The sequence below is a fragment of the Lates calcarifer genome, linkage group LG16_LG22 (assembly GCF_001640805.2).
Source record: "Lates calcarifer isolate ASB-BC8 linkage group LG16_LG22, TLL_Latcal_v3, whole genome shotgun sequence".
Classification (NCBI taxonomy): domain Eukaryota; kingdom Metazoa; phylum Chordata; class Actinopteri; family Centropomidae; genus Lates; species Lates calcarifer.
In genome coordinates this window covers 18,165,210-18,190,420 of record NC_066848.1, presented here as the reverse complement: position 1 = coordinate 18,190,420, position 25,211 = coordinate 18,165,210, and the positions used below count along the sequence as shown (strand labels likewise).

General features: G+C 38.5%; 2 protein-coding genes and 1 long non-coding RNA gene across 7 annotated transcripts; 1 reads left to right on the top strand and 2 right to left on the bottom strand.

Moving 5' to 3' along the window:
* Positions 1 to 376: 376 nt before the first annotated feature.
* LOC108872914 (kelch-like protein 10) lies at positions 377 to 4,372 on the bottom strand. The gene is made up of 5 exons (XM_018660823.2): positions 4,212 to 4,372; positions 2,761 to 3,250; positions 1,650 to 2,243; positions 1,226 to 1,375; positions 377 to 855 (listed from the first exon to the last, which is right to left on the bottom strand). Exons 1-5 carry the CDS (start codon positions 4,343 to 4,345, stop codon positions 553 to 555), a joined length of 1,671 nt encoding a protein of 556 aa, XP_018516339.1. The 5' UTR covers positions 4,346 to 4,372; the 3' UTR covers positions 377 to 552.
* A 569-nt stretch (positions 4,373 to 4,941) lies between these two features.
* plekha3 (pleckstrin homology domain containing, family A (phosphoinositide binding specific) member 3) lies at positions 4,942 to 22,515 on the top strand. Of its 5 annotated transcripts, XR_007814777.1 has the most exons (13): positions 4,942 to 5,272; positions 7,105 to 7,221; positions 7,344 to 7,493; positions 7,958 to 8,079; positions 8,835 to 8,939; positions 9,927 to 9,970; positions 11,640 to 11,734; positions 13,129 to 13,356; positions 18,122 to 18,253; positions 18,933 to 18,997; positions 19,086 to 19,162; positions 21,147 to 21,462; positions 21,578 to 22,515. XR_007814777.1 is itself a non-coding variant. In XM_018660824.2 (8 exons), the coding sequence occupies exons 1-8, from the start codon at positions 5,233 to 5,235 to the stop codon at positions 13,236 to 13,238; spliced, it is 783 nt and encodes a 260-aa protein (XP_018516340.1). In that variant the 5' UTR covers positions 4,942 to 5,232; the 3' UTR covers positions 13,239 to 17,808. The 5 variants fall into 5 exon arrangements, 1 of the variants encoding a protein (XP_018516340.1); XR_007814779.1 differs by having other exon boundaries at positions 21,152 to 22,515; XR_001959296.2 differs by having other exon boundaries at positions 21,147 to 22,515.
* Positions 18,169 to 21,140, bottom strand: LOC127143400 (uncharacterized). Its single transcript, XR_007814780.1, has 3 exons — positions 19,965 to 21,140; positions 19,756 to 19,866; positions 18,169 to 18,227 (listed from the first exon to the last, which is right to left on the bottom strand). It is a non-coding gene; the product is annotated as an uncharacterized LOC127143400 (long non-coding RNA).
* Positions 22,516 to 25,211: the final 2,696 nt, after the last annotated feature.

The following is a 25,211-nucleotide window of genomic DNA, read 5'->3' as shown; positions in this document are numbered from 1 at the left end:
TTATTTTTTTTACTACAACAGGGTGGCAAGTTGTCCTTTAATTTTAGTATTTTTATCGTTTAAAAAAAGAAAAAAAAAAGAAATACTGAATCTAAAAAATGAAGAATCTGCTTTAAATAACTATCACAATCAATATGTATGTATCTGAAAAATGTAAACTAAGAATCATTTCCCAGAATAAAGAAATAACGGTAGCTACAGTGATAGCCTTGCTACCAACATATTTGGTTAATAGTGTTACTTGTATTTAAGCACAAGCACATTTGCAGCATTTGCTTTGACCAAAAATGATCTAGTGACAAGGTTGATCTTGAAAAACACACATTAGTGTTTCATGCTGACATTTTCCACTCAATATTTTTGCTTTGTCCCCTGAGAGAGATTTAATGGGAAGGTCAGAAGTCAGACATGAGCACAATGTGTCATCAAAAGCACAGCAAGTGTGCAACTGACATTCGTTTCAGAGTCACTCGTGAAGTGAATTTATTAAATTTTGAATGTAAAAATGTAGTACTTTATTGGATAGTTGATATAAAGTTGATGTGATAGTTGCTAGTTATGACAGATAGCGGCAGCATAGGGGTTTCGGTCCACCACACAGCAGCTGACACCAACACGGGGAACCTCCATGTCTTGGACAGTGTACCACTTTTTCGTCTTTATATCATAGCGCTCCACCTTAGAGATGGCGCCATGACCGTCAAAGCCTCCAGCCACATAAAGCTGGTCCTCCAGCACCCCAATGCCAAAGTTACTGCGAGAGGTAATCATGGGAGTCACCATGTGCCAGCAGTTTGATAGTGGGTTGTAGGCTGTGACACTGTTTGTGTGCCTGATGCCATTGTATCCACCAACCTAAGAGAGAAAAGGAACATTTTATCTAAGTAAAAGTAGTATGCCACAATGAAATGTTTCTATTACAAGTAAAAATCTCCATTACATCTCACTACAAAGAAATAAAGAAGTGTTAGAGCTTTAGCCACAATTTTAGAAATACAAAGGGGTTTAAGTGTTTTGCTTAGTCCCCCCAGAAATTTTTGACTAGCCACCAACCATAATAAATGTAACTAACTAAAATAACTATTAATAAGACTCATCATGGGTAATTTGTGTGTAAAAGTAAATACATGCGCACAAGGGTCATTAAAACCCTCAAAGTTTTCAACAGAGAGTATGTACACTTAGTGTGTGGATGAATGACATCAGTGTTTTGTGTCCTGCTTACAACATATATTTGGTCTTGGTAGGCGATGACCCCCGCTGCGTAACGCCCGATTTCCATGGGGGCAATCACTGTCCACTGGTTGGTTTGAGGGTTGTAGCACTCAGCACTTGACAAAGGTTCATCCCACTTGAAACCGCCACAAATGTACACCTAGGAAAATATAAATACGACAACATCTGTTATATTTAGTCATGCTACCAACATGACTCATCATGTAATATCTCAACAACTCCTGGATGGATTGCTGTGGAACTTTGCACAGACATTCATGGTTCCCAGAGGATGAACCCTAATTACTGGACAATGGTGATTGCGTGACTTTTCCTCTAGTACCACCATTAGCTTGACATTTTTGGTTTGGTGTTTGGTGCTTTGAAATTTCTCCTGCAGGTTTTTTTCCACCACTGTTCTCAATTCCACCTACCTTGCCATGTAGTGTTGTGGCACTGGCATCGCTCCTGCGCTCATGCATTCGAGCAATTAAAGTCCACTGGTTGGTGTCAGGCTCGTATCGCTCTGCAGTGTTGAGTCTTTCATATCTGTCACAGCCTCCCATGGCATAGATGCAGCCGTTCAGCACAACCGCACTGACGTTGCATCGGGCTGTGTGCATTGGCCCCACCTCTTGCCAGGTTTGCGTGATGAGGTTGAGTCTTTGTACACTACTTATATATTCAAAAGTGTCAAAGCCTCCGATATAATAGATAAATCCATTGAGGAAAACGCAACTGTGGAATGCTCGTTGAGCCTCTCTGCTGTTGCTCACTGTCATCCAGCACTCAGTTCGGACATTGTATAACTCTATCCTGCTGGTTGGATTATCCTCCTCGAAACCACTAACAGCCAATAGCACAGCAGAGGGCAGACGTGTTTGGGTCAGAGGTCTCCCCAAATTGGACTCACGCAAGGTCCTCATGGTGTTGATCATCATTGTCAGGCAAGGTGGACTTGTCCTCACCAGAGTGTTCGTGCTCACAGTGCTGACCAAGTACTCAGTGGGCATTAACAACAGACGGACCTGGACATACACAAGAGCATTGTTAGAAATGTGATTAACTTGCAACCAATGACCTACGATAAATTGTCCTGATGTAGAAATATATGGAACCAGCTGAAACTCCCACAAATTAGCACTTATCTCACTAGTGAAACTAATTCTCAAAAACTAGACAAATCCAGTATGTGAGTTGAGTATATTGGGAGTAAGTCACTGTGCATTTAGCAGAGACAAGCTTTTCAAAGCATTAAAAAAAAAAGTAAATAAAGCATTCAGCTAGATTAACCTTACAAAGTACAATCAAACAGATCAATGTGACTAGAGATCTGTCTGATTATCAAAATTTAAAAACTAGACAATCCTAATGAAAATGGCTACACTCTTTCATCTACTCTACTATCACTAGAGAGTGCCAAAGAAGGAAATTTTCAAATTGTAGTCTCTCAAAATAGCAGTACCAGTACTTAAAATTGTTCTTAAATTGTTCAGAAATACAGAAAATGTACTCAGGGCAACTTGATGTCCAGCCTTCAGTTACCTTGCTCAGCAGTGTGACCAGGTGACCCCTGCGTTCCTCAGGAGCATAGTTGATCCATCGGAGGATGGCCTCAAACACGGCACTCTCCTGCCTCACACTGAGCTCATCCTTCTCTATAAAGTCTGCCAGCTGTTCCACAGAAAGGTGCAGGAAATTTGCAGATAATCCTGCAACCTCCTCAAAGTGATGCAGGATGTAGAGGTAGGCCTTTTGCATCAGGTCAGAACAGCTGTGGCAGTTTGCCAACCTCCAAATGTCGATACAGTTCTTGAAACTAAGCTGCCCCTCAAGGAAGTTGCAGCAGGCCTGCATGACGCCCTTGACAGCAAAGATGTCTGCTCCCGCCAACAGCTCCAACACATTCTCCTCTGTCACCACGACAGAGTGGGTGTAGGCGTATTCCAAGATGAGGCTCATTATGTTGGGTGACACATGGGGGAAGCTGTAAAGCTGCTGCTCTGATGTTGAGACTTTACTGCAGAAGAGATCTCTGTGGGATCAAGATTCAGAGCACTGTGTTGAAGATGCTGGAATTAGCCTTTTCAGAGGATCTTTCTGTCACACTACAATTTCTGCTCAAGCCTGAATAAAAAATTTACTCTGCTGCATTATACTCTTGTAGCAATGTCAGACTCATGATGGACAGTTTCAAACTTGATGCTGCAGAACCACAAATATTGTATTTTTTTATTAGATCACTTGATTGATCAAGGTGATTTTGTTATATATGATAGTCTCATATCAACTCTCTGACTCTTCATTATAGTAATATGGTGTAACCCATTTTAAATGAATGATGTGTATAATCCCACTTAACCTAGTTCTATGTAAGTGTTTACCAAGTTTGAATTTATGAACAACTGGTACAACCAGCCCCAGCAGTTGCCTGTTTACATATCCAGTTTCTATTCACCTGATGATGGCAAAACCAATATTCCCTCTCCCTTTAGCTCTGTTTTGGTCTCCATCATTTGATTTGTTGGGTCTCTCTCTCTGTAAATACCTATTTTAAAGAGTATGGTCTAGACCTGCTCTATATGAAAAGTGCCTTGAGATGACTTTTGTTGTGATATGGCGCTATATAAATAAAACTGAATTGAATTATTTACCACTTAGGGCACTAACTTTGTTACTTCTGTAGGGTCGTGATGCCACTGGTTGAGTTGTTTCTGCGTTATCATTCAAACCAGTTCTAAAAGGCAAACACATCAACACTGTTTCTGATCAAAATGCATTGTGTGTATCCTTACAAACCTCCTCAGAAACCAGTTGCAAAGTTGTTTTTTGTGACTGCTAAAAGCATTACTCCATAGCGCTGCTAGTGGTCAAAAACAATTTCAACCTTAATTTAAAGCTTTTTTTTAAAACCTCCTAAAACTTTTTTGCATTGTGTTGAATGAAAATCATGAAATTAACTAATAAATCCACCAAAATAGCATTGTTCAGCTCACCTGAAGTATGAGCTGCAGCTGGAGAGGATGATCCTGTGGACTTTAAACTCGACATCATTGACTCTGATCACAGTGTCGCACAGCTTTCCCTCCAGGAGGAGCTCACTAAAGACCCTGTTACAGATGCTGCTCATTGTCCAAATGCTACTTGAGAGATATGAGCAGCTACAAAAGATTTATGATTTACCTTTAAAATCATATTGCTTTGTATTTGCGAGTATTGTTCCTAATAACACACTTTCACCTGTCAGAAAGATTTAGCCATATTGTTTATATTTGAAAGTCATTAATCTTCAAAACTCTGAGTCACATTCTGTTCTTTACATCATCCATTTGAAGGTAACTGATGCTTCAAATGTCACTAATGATGTCAACAAGAGCTCATATTTTCCACATGAACAAGTTCATTTCCCAGTGCACCAAGCACTGAAGAAATGATGAAACAAACAAACAACAACAAAACAACAACTGACTGCTAAACTTGACTTTTTCTTAGGTCCTTGGTTTTTGTTTTTTCTATTGTGTTTTGCACCTTGGCACCCCAATAAGCATGTGTTTTGTAAGAAAAATCTTAGTAACTACAGCAGTTAAATAAATGTAGTTAAGAAAGATTACATTATTTTTCTGAGATGTAATGGAGTATATAAATACAGTAAGAGCAAATGTCCTTAGTTATTTGAGGGTAGCAGTATAACTTCATCAAACGTTTTTAGTCTCTTTTGAAATGGCCCTAGCAGTCTTCCGTACAGAGGCTGCAGTTTTGTTGACACTTTTTCCCTCTATCAGCTGATTGCCTACAAGTTAGCCGAGCAGCTCAACACAAACAAGCCGTCAGCATGACATTAACCCTCCGACACAAATCACAAATACTTCACACATTTTTAGAGAAGTAGCATTTTGGGATGAGGATTATTTTCTAACCCGTCGCAGGAAACGGTAGCTGATTTGCTGCTGCAGTTAGCCTGCCGAGCTACAGTGAACAGCTACTTAGCTAACAGGCTAAGTTAGCCTATGTGAAACAATGGAGGGGATTCTGTACAAATGGACGAATTATATGACAGGTGAGTCGTTTGTCTGTTTGTCTAACACAGGTTTCAACTAATTGTCTTTGTGTCCAGCCATAGAATACGGTGACTGAATGATGGTATTATCGTTAGTTAGCTAACAGGTAGCATGTGAAGCAGTCGAATTCAACCGTTATCACCATATCAAACAATATTACTGGTTAAAGGATGTGACATGGCATGTAGCTGTGCCACCAGTGCGATTTAATAGTAATTTAATTTACTCAAGTTACTAATATAGTTTTTATTTAGTCAGAAATTATACTCCTAGTCAGCCTTAGCATCCACCAACAGCAGCTCGATTTCAGCACTTTAATTCACAATAAAAGTTATTTAATCTGCATATTGTTATTGATATTGCATTTAACAGAGGAAGAAGTACTAAAACTGTTAAGTTCTGCAATTACGGATGAAAGACTATCCAAAGTCCAGTACTAAAGTATTACTAGAAAAATTTACAGTGTATACAAAAGTCCAAATACTATGAAAGCAATGCTGGATAGGCAATTTCTAGCTCCCAAAAACCGTATGTTCTTATAACAAGTGAGCAAAAGTCAGAGCTTTTCAGTCTGTTTTTAATGCAAATGAAGCTAATTTAAGCTGACTGTGTCTTGAAACAAGACGAATTAAGGGAAATGAAACCCTGAAAATGCTCGAAACTGAAGATTTAACTTGAAAACAGGATGAAGTATTTTCACTGCACTGGTGTTTTTTCACATTTTGAGAAAATAAAGAGACTAAACTGATGTGTTACAGAGGTTTTTGTAGAGAACAAATGCATCATAATGTTAAAGGGTGACTTAATCCTAAGGGTAAAACACTGCAACAAAGGAACACAAAGAGTGTGACTCAGAAATATCAATACCTCATTTTCAAAATACTCCAAGTAAAAGGCCTGTATTTAATATTGTACCTAAGTGAAAAATACTGGTAACTACTGGTTTAATTTAAAATGTATTTAATGTAAACTCTTAATGTGAAAAGTAACCGACAGATAAATATTCTGGAGTAAAAAGTACAACTACTCAGGTTCTACAGTACTCGATTAAATGTACTTAGTTACTTTCCAGTATTGAACTCACTAACACATAATAACAGAGCCACATTATCTACGGAAATGAAAAGCAACCCACAGTAAAGGAGACTGAAGTGGCATTTGACCTTAATGATGGCACCATAGCTTGTCTATAAATAATAGTGGCAGTGGACAAAACACGCTCTGCTCACGACTGTAATGACCCCCACTATAGTTTGCTATCTGTCAGCTGTGAATGAGAGTCTCGTATGAACAGTCTGCTTTATATGAAGTGAGAAATTCCCCAGCTTTTATTGCATTTGGGCAAGAAAGTTAATCATTGCTTTTCTCTGCTTCATCTTATGATCTCCTGCTCCAGAAGCCTAAATAAAGCAGTAAATTACAATAAAGCGGTAATTGTAAGTGCATACCTATCCCTATGTGCCACTATGAGCCGAAACAATTGAAAATTAATTAATTACATTGTTGGATAGTTGGTTGGTTAAAAGAAACAATTTGAAGATGTTACTGTTGCTTTAGGAAGCCGCAATGAGCATTCTTCACTATTTTATTTTAAGTGCATTTTTCAGTTTATACACAGAGCTAACTGGCCATTCCTTTTACTTTATAATTTTTGTGGTATTGATTTATACTTCAGCTGTCAGATAGCCTTTTTTTTCTTTTGCAGCTCTTTCGGTGTTTGTTTTGATCATTTTGTATTGAAAATGTACACTTTAATTAGTCATCTTTTGATGACAACCTGCACCCAGTGACACACAGATATTAAAAGTATGAGTCTGTTGTCTGTCCTCAGGCTGGCAGCCTCGCTGGTTCGTCTTAGAGAATGGAGTCATCTCTTATTATGACAGCGAGGATGACGTTGGTAAAGGAAGCAAAGGATCCATCAAGATGTCCGTGTGTGACATTAAAGGTTGGACCACTGTTTAAAATGTTTGATTGATGATTTCCTTCATAAACCTCACTTGTATTTGCCCTTGGTATACAAGGATAAACACATCCATCAAACCCTGTTAATATTTCTTTACGCTTCAGTCCATCCAACAGATCCGACACGTCTGGAGTTGATAATCCCCGGTGAGCAGCATTTCTATGTCCGAGCTGTGAATGCTGCAGAGAGACAGAGGTGGCTGGTGGCTTTAGGCTCGTCCAAAGCTGGAACACTGGACAGCCACAAGCACAGAGGTACACACAGTTTACTTGTAAATCTGTCCTCCCTGCATTGTCTGTGTTTGTTCCTCTTCCTGGGGCTTGGTCATTAAAAACCAAAAGGCAAATTAGTGTTTTTAAATATTACTTTGTGATGCCAATGTCTATGACTGTGTATTAGGGTAAATTAACTTGTAGAGTAACTTAAATACTTTATACTGTAGATCTTATTGTCCCTTCTGGTTTACCACCATTCTTTCACCCACATGACTGTGAAAAATGTGTTAAATTGTTTTCTGTATGCAAAAAGTGTGAAATTTAATTTGGTGAACACTGCAGAAACCCTGTATTATTTAGCAGCTTGTGTTTATTTTATTAAGGGAGAGGTGAAAAATGACATGCTTTAGTTCATTAATTTGGCACACAGTGTGGAGTCTATTAAAAGTTTTATTCAACTTTGTGTCCAAAAATGATATTTCTCCATGCGTGTCCATCACCAGGTCCAGACTGTCTGAAGACGAAGATGTCTGAACTCCGTCTGTACTGCGACCTCCTCGTCCAGCAGGTCCAAACAATCCAATCACAGCACACGGCTGACACAGAGACCACGCCCACTTCTGAGGTAACCAAAACATCCTCTGCTAATACCAAATAATACTGTGTCTTATGATATCACATTTTTCTATATTTGCACAAAGTTAAGCATGTTTTTTAAACATTTACTAGGTTTTACAGCAGGGTACTTTACAGCTGAAACGTTCAATTAATTGATTTGTCATTTTAACAAATGGTGCATGTAAAGAACCATAATTGTGATTACTCAGGTCCTGGTGCAATAAGATGTTTAAAAAAGCACAGCCATTAAAATAACATAGAATACCAAAAATACCACATAAATCAAAGTAATAATGAATAATTGGGAGCTATTTTGATAATCAATTAATCATCTGAGTCATGTTTTAAGCAAAAATGTTTTTGTTCCTGCTCCTCCAATGTGAGGCCTTTCAGTTTTTCTCTGTTTTATTTCATGGCAAACAGAATATTTTGTGGTTTTGGACTGATGATCATACAAAACAAGACTATGATGGTCATATTTTTCCTGACATCTTATACACCAAACAACTAATTGATTAATTGAGAATATAATCAGCAGATTATAGAAAGAATACTATCTGTGACCCTAATGTCATGTATCATCTGCACAGGAGTGAGGAGAGCTACAAATAGTGTTGATTTTATTTGTCTTGATGAGCATCAGTTTCTCATTTGTTCTTTAATCTGTTGTTTCTTAAAGAGAACTTTTGTAACACTTCTTCTTAGATATGACTGATGCAGTTACAATCACAGATGATGATTATTTTCTCTCTCTTTCTCCAGGCCTCTCTCCTCAGTGCGACCTGTGCAACTTTTATCAGGACTTTGGAGGAGTGTATGACGCTGGCCCACCAGAGTTTGACCCCTGACCTCCGACCTCCTGAAAGGGTAAGCGCACGTTTTTCAGCTAAATCCAAGTGTATTAAGGGTACAAGGAAATGTGCCTTGTTGACAGTGAAAAAAGCTCGAATAATAGTATAGTAGAATAATAATAGCTTCTCAATGAAGTAAAATTGTCCAGAGATGAGCAGTTGAACTTTTATTTTATACTTGAACACAGTGTAAAAACAGACCACAGCTTCATATTTTGTACATTTAGAGCCTGACTGATGCAGAGGTTTTGAGGATGATATTGACATTAATATTTGAGAGTATAAAAGAAACTGAATACAATATATTGGCTGATATTCCTATTTTTTTCACATGCATACATCAAATAAACATTGACATTTAAGATTCCTTAAATTTGAAAAAGAAAAAAAAATTACTTACCACTGATGGTGGTGTTAGTTTTGCACACTATATAAATCATCTGCCAAAGAGCTGAAAATTATTGTTCAGTCCTAGTAAACACAGAGCCTTAATTTGGTTCTAGCTACATTTTTTTTTTATTGTTATGTCTTTGTTGGATATTTTCATGTTAGTCTCTGTATTCAGTTTCATGTTATGCTCTGCTATGCCCTCCATCAGCTGCCTGATTCCCACAGGCCGAAATGGAGGAATACATTCTTAATAATGGCAAAATGAAATCCAATTAAATAGATGGCCTTGCAAAAAGATCAGAGGGAATAAATTAGATTTTAATACATTGTCCAGAAGTGCAAATTACACTGTGTTCTCCTTTGCTCAGTAGCAGTTGTCAGACACTCAGGAACAAAAGTTTAGGAGTTGTGGAGCTGTAGGCAGCTCACCATGTAGACATTAATGACCATTTTTCTGCTCACAGCTGAAGCTCACATTTTTTATTACACGCAGTACTTTATTTTTTTTATTGCAAGTGTGTCATAAAACTGGCACATTCAGGAAGCTGCAGTATTGTAGGAGTCTGTAAACACTGACATGGCTTCTCTTCTGTCTCTCCGTCCGTCTGCCCAGATGAAGAGGTCAATCAGTCACCCTGGAACATACAGCTTCGACAGGTGATTTGAAACACACACAAACACACGCTTTGTTACCTAGTCTCTTACCACTGACCATTAGAATGCTAACTTTATTTGTACTGCAGTTTTCATACAAAGATGCAGCCAAAAGTGATTTACTAAATAAAATCGAAAACAATGTTAAGCAGCAGACAAAAATAAAAATAAACAGTATCAATTAGTGAAATTTTGAAAACAATACCATTAAAAACAATATACCTAAGAGTTGACAAAGTAGAATTACAAATTAAAGGCTAGATTAAAATATTCCTGTTAAACCCAGTTTATTTAAAGCTGTAAATTAAGTTCTAAACTGACCTGCTGTTCAAGTAAAGATACAGAACAGAAGGTATCATAATTATATGCATTCAGACTTTGTGCATTACTGCCATAATGCCATGTTTATTGAATTCCAGAATTATTATTATTAAGTGCAGCCTCTAGGAGGCAGCACTGCAACACCTTGATTTACACAAACTACCACTGAAAAACTGTCAGCCTTACACAAGAATAATGGACAGGATTTGTAGTACTGGTGAGTTTCAATATCATAGGAACCAGATGTGTTTTTCATTAGCTTTGGTTTCAGTAAAAAGCTGAAGTACCCGTTCTTTTGAAGATAATAAGTATAGCTGTAAAATACAGTTTCATAACTAATGTCGAACATTATAACCTTCAAAACCTTCATAAGCTTTGGTGGGTACATGTTGGGTTGTCTGGTAAGTGGTGATTTTATGTTGAGCTGAAACATCCACACAACATGAAAAAATTAAACAGTGAATGAGCCTGGAGAGTAACATTTTGATTAACATTTTCATTGACCTTTACAACTTAACAGTAATAACTGCTCTGCACTTGTGCGTGCTGATTTTTCATCAGCTGCAGATGAAAGTGAGCAAGTCAATGTCAGGTGAATGAAAAACAATGTTTTTTTGTTTTTTTTTTTCCATTCCTCCACCTCCCAATTTGTCAGATTGTACTGAATAAAGGACAGGGAGGAATCAAAGCGCCTTCCCTCACCTGACCTTGCAAAAATAAAATGTTTCTGCAAAGTTTGGAACAAAGGGTAGATGTGCTGAAACCATGGATGGATTATGAGATAACAGGCCACTGGGCACAGACAAGAAAAGTGGCCATTTGTGTTTCTTTGTGTTTTTTTTTTTTTCTTTGTGGTCATTCTGTCTTTTTGGTTATTGTGTGTCTCTATGTCGTCTCTGCTAAGTAGATCTGTTCAGTAATCCATCTATGGTTACAGCGCAGAAAAACAAATCTATTGTAGCTACATGGAAATTGATATATTACTGATTGATATTCATCAAGTGAACACAGTGCAAGATTTCTGTGTCACCCAAAACAAAAGATGGTTTTTGCAAATGTATACAATATACTATAAGAGATGTAAAGGAAATAGACTTAATTTGTTGAAAATGGTATTTAGAAAAGGTTAAAGACATTTCTCTCTTAGGACAGTCTGTAATTTGAGTCTTTCTTTCTTTGTGTATTGTGAAATTGACATCTGTGTTTTATTACTATTACTATTACAGAACAAAGTATAGTGTCGTTCCTGGCAGAGAGCTTAAATGAAGCAGCCAAGACAGTAACTCTGAGGGGAGAAAGTTGACTTAGGAGAAAAGGTTTACTATTTCAGTTTTTGTCATTCTTTTCTTAGGTCAGGTGTGCTGAAGGAGTATGTGAGTGGAAGTCAGAGGTCATCCCAGCGCAGGAACCGGACATGCTCTGACAGCTCTGTCTATGATACTGAACGTAAGCAAACATTTTTAGTGTACAAACATCCTTCTGTATCTTGTGTACACAAGTGAACACTATCTCCTTTTCCCTACAATTTGTACCAAATCAGTCCAGGAACTTTCCTAACTAATAACTGCCACATATCAGTTCCTTTCTTGGAAATTAAAATAAAGGGTTACCTCCACATACACTTAGTCACAAGTTTATTAGGTACACCAAGCTAAAGCTAATTTAGTCTATACAACAGTCCTGTAATAAATTCATGCCATTCAGATTATGATGTTCAGCTTTTGTTGAAGCTATTTTGGACCATACATTATGTCCTTCAGAATTATCAGAATTTCTAAAATGAAAGCTTTATGAAGGGAGGATTTATTGGAGGACTGTTGTATACAGAGTGTATACAACCAGTAACAGCAGAAAAATTCATTTAACATCACTTGTGTAACATTATGATAAGTTATTTTGACTGCAGCAATATTTTACGTCATAACCCTGATGTTTATACAAAATCAGACCCCATTTTTGATACTATTTCCAATCTGCATTTTTTTGCATTTGCCACTCAGTCCATTTACTCTGAGTAATTAAATCTATCTAATTCTAACTCATTTATGTCAGTCTCAGTGTTTGCACTCTTTACACTATGTCAAGGGCTGTATTATGTGACTCCTAATTCAAACAGATCATCTTCCTGCTGCTTCACATGGTGGCTTTTATTGTGATGCAGATACAGGAAATGCAACAAATTTGTTTCGATGAATCATTAATCAAAAATGCATTGACAAAACAGTTTTTCAGTTTCAGTTTTTCAGTAGCTTGCTCATCAAAAATCTTAATTTGATGCAAATGCAGTTTAAAAACATGCTAACTTCAGTAGAAGAAGAAGTAATAGAAATAAAGGCAAAACAAGAGCAAACATTAGTGTTGCTTTCCACTGTTGGAGACAGCTCTTGGCAAGTAAAGGAATTAAATTTGATGCTGAATTCAAAATGTTTCTTCTAGACTGGTTAGTAAACAGCTGTTAATGTTAACACTGGCAATGTGGTGATAGCAAAAACTTACACATATCACCTTCAAACCATTGTAGAAGAAGAACAATGAGCTGACATATTTAAAAGAGTGTCTGTCAAACCTCAACAGGTGAAAACAATGTGTAAAACATAATGGAGTTATGGCCTGTCTGTTTGCATTATTTTAAGACTTTTTCAACATTTCAATTACATTTCCATTAAAATGTTTCATGCTCAAATTGAAAATGCACATAACAGCATCTAGATGGAAACCCACCTTACGTCTTCTGTATGTATGACAAGCTGTGGCTGTTGGGACAGCTAAAAAAGTTACTTGAATCTGAACTTGAAAGTCCTGAATAAAGACAACTCACCTGTGAAAGTTGTGTGTTCCAGGTGTGCTGCCCAGTCTCAATGGTGACCCGTCCTCCATTCCTGAGGAGAGAGGAGGCAATGCGAGCCCAAAGACCACACCCACTGACACAGACACTGACCTGTCCATCTGACGACCTGACGTCCAACCAGACCCTGCAAAACCTTCTGGACTCTGTGAGAGGTCAAGAACATGACAAGATCAATGTCAGTGACAGCTGAGATACTGACATCATCCTCATTAAAGCGAGGGTGAGTTGACTTCTTCCAGGAATGTCCTTCTCATGCTTTTTCTCTGAAGTCTGCCACTTGCCAAATGTGCACTTTGGAATCATAATTAATTTTTTTTTTTAAGACTTTTTTTGAGTTGCTCAGTACACACTGGAGATTCAGAAAAGGCAACATGAGAGAGAGATCTGAAAGTTGTTCCCAAGCTGGACTTGAACCTGAGACGTGTTAGTACAAAGCATACAACGCTTTAACTTTTACCAGAAGCTCACATCCTGGAAAAATCTGTGAACGAACGAGTGAATGAAAAATACAGTTACTGCAGTTAACCCCAGTTAAACTAGTTGATTGGTTAGTTGCAACCAAATGATAACTGTGATGGTACTAGGCAGCTCCTTGGCAGAGTATGAATATGAACAACTGTGAATTCCTGTTTTCTGGGCAGTTAAGATGCCAGGGTTGATTGTTCACTGCTTTAAATGGACCTGAGAATATACAGGGAATCTTGAATTTTGGAGATCATGTTGGGACATCAAAATCCAGCAACCGTGCCACAAAAGCATCTTCTCGTACAGTATTTTTGGCCTTTTCCACTTATTCAAGAACTTTCCCTGGAGCGTCTTCACCATTCTTCTTCCAGGCTTCCACAGTCGTGCTTACCTACCGAAAGCTAGGTCAAAACGGAGAACTCTGTTCCTCTTCCTGTGAGTGTAGCCAAGGACGAACTGGACTGAGGAACCATGTCTGTGCAGGTTCTTGAAGCCAGTTTATCTCTGTTGCAGTTTCCAGACACAGGGAGCTGAGGAGCTTGGGTCTTCAGATGCCAAAGTATGCACAAATGCAGTGATCTACATTAAATGTGCCATTGTTCTTTTTTTCTAGCAAAACTCCTTGTCTGTAGTTCAGCTGGTCATAGAACGGACCTTTGGTCTTTGAAACTGGGACAAAGAGGAAGAGAAGACTCCAGTTACATCTGCAGCTATCTCCTTGAGGAGTTTGCACCTTCTCCTTGTATTTGTTTCTGCTGGATTGTTTTTTTCACCTGCACTCCAAAGACAAGTCTGATCAGGTGAATGGAGTCTGTAAATTACAGATAGACATGAATGTGTGCAAGTTACTGCCTTTCAATGTTTGCTTGCCTTTTGGTGAATTCCATCCAAATGTGACTGACAGAATAAGTATGGTGGCCCAGGAAGCTCAACACGCACTGCAACTTAAGAAAACACATACAAGTAAACAAAACACAAGAAAAGGAAGAAACCTTCTGCAATAATATGGCAACACATGAACAACATGACATTGCAGAGATGTCCAACAGCAGCAAATTTAGAAACACATTGACCGGTTTGACGGCCTATGGAAGCACACTGCAAGTACAAACAACCAAATACAGAAAAGCAGTGAAATTAACTGAAATTTCCAATTCAGATATTTGTGTGTAACAAATATCTAAACCTGTATCTGTTTCACACCAAGTTGTGGAGTAAGAAACTATAAGAACCACAACCATAGGACCAACTCCTCTGCCTGGACGTGTTCATCAGGTTTTAGTGTCTCCTGGACACTTTTCTTTGTTCGGAAGTTAGAGCATTTTTGTGTTTGATTTTGTTGTGACATTTCAGTCTATAGCATGTTCCTGTATTTGGTTCTTTTGCGTGAGCGTGATTGTATTGCATGTTTTGTTATAGGAAAATTTTCCTTCATGGTTTATCAATTTGCATGTTATTTTCTTACGTTGCAGTGCACTGAGCTCTAAGGGTCAACATAAATGAGTTTAAAGTGAGTGAGTGAATGACAGGGAGTTCAGATGATGCCTTTTGCAAATGCAATTTCTTTGCAAAATGTTGCCTTCCCCTGTCAGTTACTGTCTAGGAGCTGCATTGTCCTCTGCCAAAGCAAACTTTATTTTTGTGCTATATCTATAACTGCCTCTACTCTTGTGTGACAGGAGCACAGAATCAGTATTCACCACTAAGACTGACACTTTCTGATAAGGCAGTTAAGTAGTAGTTAATACCTTTATTAAAGTTTAGGTTGCCAGGTTGTGGAAGATGCTTTTCTTTTTAGCTCTCTAATTCTTTTACTCATGATTTTTAGACGTTTAAATTGACTTGACTTGATTCTGGGAAAGTGCTGCAGCACAAATGGACCAAAAACGCACTTGATGATTGAATGGATTTTTGTGAGAACTCTTTCTGACTTTATATGATTTCTCGACATTTATAACAGTAACTGACTAACTTTTACAGCACTTTTCCAGAAAACAAGGGGTCAAACAATCCAGTGGAGAGGCCTGCCTAATGAAAAAAGACAAGTAAAAGTTGTGCTGACTGGAGGAGCTTTTTCCACAACCTAGCAACCCTGAAGTTGTTCTTAGTAAAGAGTTATCACTGATCTATAAAACATTAGTAAATGATGTATTAACAATTGATAAAGCAATTAATTACAGCTCATAAGCCTTTATAAATGTGGCCTTATCAGGAAGTAGTACCCTGCTAAAAAAAAATACATTAAGAAAATCTTTAGAAAAATCAGTCTCAGTGTAAACAAAAATAACAAATGTAGCTTTAAGGGAGAACTGACTGACATCTAGTAAATCCAAGCAGTGAAAACACTAACAGATGTCATCGAACTTAGCTTAACACTTGAGATTCTAATCACCTGTCATGATGAGTCTCCTCTAAAGTCACCTGCTTTGCTGTTCAAACACATGCAAAAGACGTCATCTGAACAAAGTTCAAAGTAAACAATCGTGAAGTAAACAATCGTCCACAGCGACTAATACAGACTGCATTTTATAGAAAGAATGAACCAATGAGAATCTCTGAAGGATTACACTGACCTTATTTCTGTTTCTTGTGGAGAGAGACGTACTGGTGTTTTTGCAGTGGAGTAAAGCCGGGCCATGGACCTTCACCTATGAACCCGTTCACTCCTTCTCACTCCTTCAGCCTTGGCCAAAAACACATTTGATGTATTTTTATTTACCTTAAAGACACCTTAATATTAACATACAAATGGCAAATGTTGTAGATTTATGTCCAAACAGACAAAACTTTCAAAAAGTCAGCAGTTTCTGTTATTTCACAATCAGTTAATTTGAGAGTAACATGAATTCAGTTGCACCATAACCTTACAGTAAGTTTTCCCCAACGTGCAGTGTGTAGGTGTGGTAGTTTTGCACTTAAGAGTTGAAACCAGTCCTTTTTTTGAATGTTTGTGCTCTGAAAAAAGGATGACAGTGACAAAGGTACTGTGATGGATAATAGTGATGATGATTGTGAAACTGATGTTAATGTTGTTTTTTAATGAACAGTTTTTGTTTCTAGTTTGTGTCTTATTTTGAAAGGATGTTTTGGCGTTGCTGCAGCCTTATATATTACAGTAACAGTATGTAAACGTACAAGACTTCCTTCTTTCATTACTTTTACCAAAATGTGTGTTCAGTATTTGCCATGAGCGCACTGAAACTGTTGATCCTCCTGCGTTATCTCGACTTTCCCTTCACTTTCTGGAAATACTGTGAAGAAATGTTTCTCCTGAGGCCTCCGCTCGTTTCCAGGAAAACAACAAGAGTTCAGTCTGTAATCAGAGCTGCAGACAGACAGTTTTAATTTTCCACGCATGTTGGCTCCATGTTCTGGTGCTGATGTCAGATAACTTGTGATTTTATTATTATTTATAACGGCATGGTAGCTTTACATATTTTATCTTTACATGATTATTTGTATTCCTGCTTCCAATTATTTTATTTTACTGAAGCATAAGATGGATTTTGTAGTTAAAGCACTCACAGGAGCTTGTAAAGCAGTTTAAAACAGTTAATAATTAATTGGTTAGACTACAACAGGGGAAGCTGATCAAAACACAGTGAACATTTGCTGTAAAATACCTCCATATATAAATTATTTTAAGATTTTTCAGCAACTTTTGAAGAAAATATATAAGAGCTTATAATTGTGAGTGTGTTTTTTGTCAGTTATTACACCCCTCATTATGATTTTGACTCAACAGCAGCATAAGATTCACATTGGATAAACTGTCTCTTTAAAGGAATAGCAGGAAAAGGAGAAGCAACATTTTTGGGAAATACACTTGTTTGCTTTCTTGGCAAGAGGAGACTGATGCTATTCTCATATTTGTCCAGTATCAGACTTCTCATCTGACTCTTGGCAAGAAAGCAAATCATCTCTCAAAATGTTCAGATGTTACTTTAAGGCCTTGGTGAACCCAAACAGCTCGGCCTCTTGTTTAGTGGAGGAAGGGAGGAAGACAGGTAACTGAATTATACTGCTGAATTATGACTGAGCATTTTTTCCCCCCTTAATCATGGATGATTTTATTGACAGCTTTTTCAGTTTGGCCAAACCAGCGGAGAGATTTTCATGCCTTAAGTGTCTCTGCACGAAGTGACGTGTGTGGTTGTATCTGACTTTTCATTGTCGAAATAAAAAAAAATACATATTTTAAACTGAAGTGAGTCTATGGTCATTTCTTATTGCATATCAAAGAATGTGGGTGTTTCTTTGTGCACCCTTGTGTTTAAGATAAATAAATAAAACATAAAATAACAGTAGAATAAATCAAACATTGCAGTTAGGAGTGCAGGAATGACGGATGGTGTTGTTTTTTCAGTAGGTGGGAGTTGGTGGAGGGGCCTGGAGGATGATCCTGGAGTGTGTTTACAGAAGGGGTGTGTGAATGTATGTTTGTAGCTGGGTGTCTTTTTTTTGTGTGCATCTTTCACAGTGATGGCTTCAATGTGACCCACTGTGTACTCTCACAACAGACATGAAAATGAAAGACACGCACACTCACCTGGGCGTGAACACATGCGGGTACCTACCAGCTGTCAACGCACACTCAGGCTCAGACAGTCAGGCTGCATCCTGGACCTGAAGAGGAGAAAGTGGAAGTATGAGTAAGTCTGTCTTATATTTTACAATTTGACATTGTTTCTATATCATTCAGTCACACTGTATGCTCGACAGATTATTTATATTAGGTATCAGACGTTATATATGAGATACTCAGTTTACAGTCATTTATGAAGTTGCTCTCATATAAGAGGCTTGAGTCAGAGAATGTTTGGCAATTTTTTAACAATTTTTGCTTTGAAAAATGACTACAATGATTAATCCAGTTGATAGTTTATATTTCTGTAAATTAACCATCAATTAATCAACTAATCATTTCGGCTCTAAAGTTTGATTTGATTTCACTTTATTATCATAATATTTTTTCTGAAATTGTTAGTAGTAGTTCTATGTATGTATCGTAAGATTGGCCTCACATCTGTTTGTAATCTAATTTTCCTAATCAGAAATGTGTGCAGTAGAATCATAATTTCCCATTTTTTAAATCAGCTGAGCTACTCCACACTCTTTGTCTTGACATTTGCTATTAGCCTGATGTCTTAATGAATACAGTAAAATAACTAAATTGTACTTTTTAAACCTGCAGGGAATTGAAGGTGTGTGTGGGTGCTACAAATGACAGAGGCACTGCACTGTGTCTTACGTCTCTACTTTTGTTAATTGCTAATTTGTGGCCTCCCTGTTTTTGAATAGGTGTTTCATAAAACTTGTTTTGATTGCCAGGAGGTGATAAAGACAAAGGATGGAAGAAACAAATGGAACACTGAGTGGGGTGATCAGAAATGGTGGTGAGTTTGTGTGGACTCAGACTTAACAAGGACCAACTGTCACTGTGTGATTCTGGAGAATATAATCACTGTTGTTTTGTTCGCACAGGGAAAACCAAAAGACTCCTGTCAGATTCTAGAGGCTTGACTGAAGACCATTCTGAGGATGGCCCAAAACAACCAAAGGTAACTGTTCAGATTCTACAGGCACCCTGTAAATACACCTCAGGTTCTGTCTAACTGAGTCAGTAGATACATGGGACTTCAGTAGGAGCCTTTTTAAACATTAAAATAATCTATATTTTGTATATTGTGATATTGCATTGTGCTTTTCTCAGACAGTGTAAAATTTATACATATACATTTTCAACATGATATTACAACAAATAAAGTACAGAAATTTTAATAATTATATGCTGCTTCAAACCAGCAAATGTCCATCTTTAGATATTAGGAAAAAAATAAGCTTAATTATACAAGTAATTATAAGTTGCATTATAAGTTGTATAAGTTGTCATACCACTAGTCTGGGATGTCTACTTAATACAGGACCTCCACTTTCTGAATTGCACTGATAATTCACTGGAGGGCAGTGAACATGTGACTGGTTGCATACAGGTGAGTTTACAGGTAATGACTGAGCGTGTTGAAAAATAAGCAACTTAAGCAATAATCAACTCACCACTCACCACTGCATGACTCAATGGAAAACTACATTAAGTAATATCATTTCCTTGTACAGTATATTTGAATTGGGTACAGTGACAGGCAGTCCTTACCTGGCTTGAGAACTTGTGAGACATTTTCTGGTTTGCACAAACAGCAATAGGCATCACCTGTACCTCTCCATCTACTGTAACCAGAAATACCTTAAGAGAGGAGCAACGAGGCTGCAGGAGAGTGGATCAGAAAACAACAACAGTTATCTGTTAGATAATTGTGAGAACATGAACACAGGAGTGGACTAAAACTCCAAACCACTACTCACCTGCATGACTCATCAGTCTGACCAGCTGGTTTGATGGACCATCATGTCACAGGGGTCATGGTGGTTTTAGGTCAAAGCTGAAACGTATATGATCACATGTCAAACGATGTTCTCAGCAGATAAACAACAGCTTTGACTGTTGGTTCAAATACTTAGAACAAACGATATTTTCATTTTCCTGACAACTGACCTCTTGGTAGCAAAGCCTTTGTTGTTATAAGTTGGAATACCCATTTTGGCCTCAAGGGGCTGAAGTGCACCACTACCTTGGTCTAAATTGGCCTAAAAACATTCATGTTTTCTTCCAGGAGATTTTGAATTTCTCCACACAGTCTAAATACAAGACTAATTTGTGGTTTTTGTCAGAGTACTTGGCTTGAAACTATTACAATGGTAAGGGGTGGTGCTGTTAGCACTGCAGCACCCCTGATGGCCAGGATGAAACACAGTGCAAATATCATTTACAATTAATCCATGAAACCAATAATTTTAACAGGTTCTGTTCAAGTGCTAGTGGATACATTATTCTGTTGTGGTTCAAAGTATGACAAATATGGCAAATTTTAAGAATAAATGGACAATTTATGACATCTAACCTGATCATGATCGCTTTGCGATGGTCAGCTCACCTCTCAAATTAATGTTACAGAAATGCACATAAAATAACACACTTCCTCACTTTAAATAGTCTAAATAAGTGACAAAGTGTCCAGTGGTGATCAGGCTACATTTGTTATCCCAGGTGCATATTTACTTGAAACCATATCAGCAACTAACCCTCTGTTAGTGTATGGAGGTAAGGAGATAGAAAGAGAGAGTACTAATAAGTGCTGATTTGGAGGACAGACAAGACGCATCACTACAACATGCTGAATAAAAAAAACACCACACAGTTAGTGGTAATCTGTTATGGCAGTCTGTTATGTATTGATGACTTTTTTTGTCAGAAGCTGAGCTTGTTGCAGGTCATGCGAACCATATTGTTTATCCTGCTGTATTATTAGTCCCAACACCAGGGGCGCCTACTGAAAATACACTCCTATGTGCATGCTTGGAATGACACTATAAGGCCAAAGCATGCTACACTGAGCCAGTGGAAAAAGGCCATAAATAACTAAGTGGATGACTGACTGTTTACATGTTGTAGCCTGACTGTCCATACTTATCTCCCTCTGTGTCCAGTCCAGATCAGGCCATGAATTCCTCGGTCTGTCCCGCTGTGCCGCCTGCTACAACCAGAAGGCCAACAAGTTTCGGCGGGGCGATGACGGGGAGACCAGCTCCTCAGCCGAAGACTCTGGTCCGGAGGTGGACTCTGAGTCAGAAGCAGGAGTCTAGCTCCAGCAGCAGCTCCTCTGGGACATAGAAGCAGAAACACCCGAGAGGCCTGAAACAGAGAGCCACTCACCTGTGTGCGGAGACGCTGCTGAGCCTGAACCTAGAGGAGAGGATGGCGACAGAGAAGAGGAGATGGGAGAGACTTCTGAGAGGCAGCAAGGTAAAGACAGCGTAAAAGGGACGATTCGGAGAGCTCCACTTGTCAAGTCTTTCTCCCTGCCTCCCTCCCTTACTCCTCACCTGACCCCTCTCTCCCTCCTGCCCCGCCCTCCCAGGATTGTCTCCACTCTGAACCTGCAGGTGACGCCTGAGAAAAACAACAATGACACCTTCTTCACCATCCGCCACCACCTGTCTGAGAGGGAGCATGCGATAGACACACAGGAAAGTTATGGAAGAGGAGGAGGAGGGTTAGGGAGCAACAATCTGCTGCATCCACAACCACTTCAGTGGCTGCAGATGGGCTTACAGAGGTCGCAACCAAATTTACAGCAACACCAGTATCATACAACAACAACAACAACAACAACAGCAGCAGCAGCAGCCAATGCCATATCAATACCACCAACAACAACCTCAACATTGTCCTCCCCTCTCAGCCCAGGGTCATGGGTTACCACCACCCTCACACACACTTCCTGTGTTACCCCCCGTGACACTGCACACACCCCTATTGGCACCAAATGCACACCAGACACATCTGCATGCACTCACTCCACAGTCGTGTTGGTACTGTTACCGTATGCAACTTCAATACACATACTGGAATCATTACAGCGGTGGACAGTTACCCAGATTTTAGGAATTCAACAGTGCTGCAGTGTTGTGTGCAGCCATTAACAATAAAGATAAAGAGATCTGAACTCAAACATACAGCCACAGTCATAAAGATCTGTCCTCAGAGACAGGAAGAATAAGAAGTCCTGCTATCGTAGAACACTGATTTCAGCATCATGGGGTCAGTCCGGGATTACATGCAGAGACAGACGACACTGAGACAGCCTAAATCCACAGATGAATGTTAATTTTATAATGTCGTTGGAATAACTTACCTGCCAAGTACTTTTGTGTGTGTGTGTGCGTGTGCACAGTGGAGAACTGGTGTTGTTGTAAAGGCAAAGCGTCACAGCAATAATTAATCTGGTTCAGGTTATTTCTATTTCCTGCACTTTGTATGACATTCATTCATAAATAAAAACTACTTGTGGCCTTATTCTTGAAAGCATCCTCACTTTACTGTTAGCACCTAAAACCTTTGCATGGTTCTGTATATACTGTATACTGTATTATATTAACCAAATGTATCAAGACAAGAGTCTAAAGAGTCTACAGTAAAGCTAGCAGCTCAGTGTAGCTGTTCTCTACCAGCACACAAGTTATGATAATGTTTACTATGTTCATGTCTTAGTTTTAGCAGTTTAGCATGCCAGCATTTGATGATTAGCATGAACTCCTCAAGTCCTAGTCAGTTTCTTTGGAACTTTTTTGAACATAGCTCAATTGTAAGACCAATATGAACAATGTTAGCTCTGTGGATACGTGTCACAATTTTGAAACACCGTAAAGTCTCCCTGTCTCTATCATGAGGCCAGACTGAGACTTGAAAAACTCCAACAAAAATTGACATTTGCACATTTGCGCTTAATCAAAATTCTAAATTACAAGTCGAAAAAACACCCTTGTAAGAATGAACCTATTCTAATGCTGAACCTGCTCTAAATTCAGTTCATCCTGAGGGGAATGTGAATGCGTGTACAATCCAATAATTGTCAAGGCATTTTTCTGAAACCCAGAAATGTCAACCTCATTGTGGCACCAGAGGGAAAGTCAGGGATTCAGTGAAGTCAGCAGGATTCATCCTCTGGGGACCATGAATGTCTGAACCAAATTTCATGGCAATCTATTCAATAGTTGTTGAGGTTTTTCAGTCTAGATGAGCGCTACTGTCAATCCTTTGCTGCCTGTTAGATTTCATTTTATTTCTTCAGCTTTACTACATCGAGTATTTGCTGCAGAGCTGTTAGAACAACGTTTTTTTGTTTTTTTTTTCTTTTACATATCCAACAAGAATAGAGCAACATGGGCGTCATTTCTTTCTCAATGCGATTACCATTACATGGAATCATTTAATAATCAATATAAAAATATACTGCTCAGTGCAGCCTTAACATCTGTAGCCAGAACCTCACGTCATGTCCTGAACAGAGGAAGCTGACTATTGCAGCCACTGATATCAGTGGAAAGTGCAGGTGTTTGTTAGCCACAGAGAACAGAGCAGTGGTTTCTGTCTCACCTTCACAGAGCAGTAGAGAGAGACAGTTGCCAAAAACATTGGGAAAAAAAACCCACATACACAAGAGGCTCTTTGTATGATGTGTGTGTGGTTTGTTCCACCTACAGTAGCCATTAACTCTCTCCAGATGTCTCCACTGAGACAAAGTGTTTCCACTACAACTGCCAACGCACACGCAAACACACACACACACACACACACACACACACACACACACACACACACACCACACACACACACACACACACACTGATGTCATTTTGTGGCAAAGGATGCAGGTTTCTGAGTTGGGGGTAGAAAATGCAAATGGACATGACAGACATAACAGATAAACAAAGAGGAATAGAGAGTTCAAGGCAAGATGAGGAGGAGAACATTATCCTTCCCCTCTGTCAGCCTCCTTTACTCTGTGATGACTATTACCTCAAATGGAAAATAGCTTTTTTGTATAATGCATAGTCTCTTTAACAATGCATGCGGAAAACAATTATAACATTTCAATCTGCAATGCATTGGTGAAAACATTTGAGGTTTGCTGTAAGTCGTAGTTCCAATGTATAAAATCATCAAGCATTTCTGAAGATCCCATTGGAAGAAGTGCACTGTACATTCACTCCTCTGCTCAACTAAATTTTCGAGACTTTATTGTACCTATTACTCCACTACATTCTCCACTACACACATCAGAGATGAGAGTTAGTGACTCAGTGAAAGGAACACTCTCCAGTATTTTTGTTTTACTTTTGATACTTACTTTAACTTTCTTTACTTCTATGTAACATTTTGAAGACAGGACTTTAACTTTATATTCTGTGGTATTACTACTTTAACATATTTAAGAAAACTGCCTCTTTGTCTCCAAAGAGTGGGTGAAGTGGATGTTAAGCTTAGAATAATCTTTTGATCTTCAAACCTTCCAGACAGTCACTGGTTTCTTTTCAACTGAGCGAAGCGTGAAAATAAAGTCGCAGAGATTTAAAGCCTGACTCAAATTGGAAACTCATAAATGAGCGGCTGGTCTGCTATATTTTTAGTCAAACTGACATTATGGTATTAATGTGCACTTAAGCTGAGACAACACTGAAAACTCTTTATAGCTATTGCATCTATGCTACTTCTGATACTTGATAAGAGGCAGTATATAAACAGTATATAAATACATTTACATGATCTGTGAGGAAAGTTGTGTAAGGTCATTTTCTCACATAAAATTTGAAAACTGTTGCCCATAGAGAACTTAACTCTCTTGAGTATGTTTGATTGGCTTGGTGTGTTAAAGTATTTTTTGTACACATTTGCATATATTTATAGAACAAGTGTACTACGAGAACAACTGTACTGAACAACAATCTTCTTTTCTATTGGTCACCATAGAAAGGAGATATTTGCTTGTTAAGCCTAATGTCATAAAAGAGAGAAAAGTGAGGCTTCCTGGGTAAAAGGAGGAACAAACGCCCCAGTGAGAAGGAGGAGTCTCACAATCAGGCTGAACAGAAAGAGGAGAAGAAAAGAGGATGCTGGGGGTGAACTGGCGAGAACAGAAGCAGTGATGGAGAGATGGGAGAAAGTTGCTGCTCTCTCCCTTCCCTCTCTCACTCACTCTCACCCACTCCCTC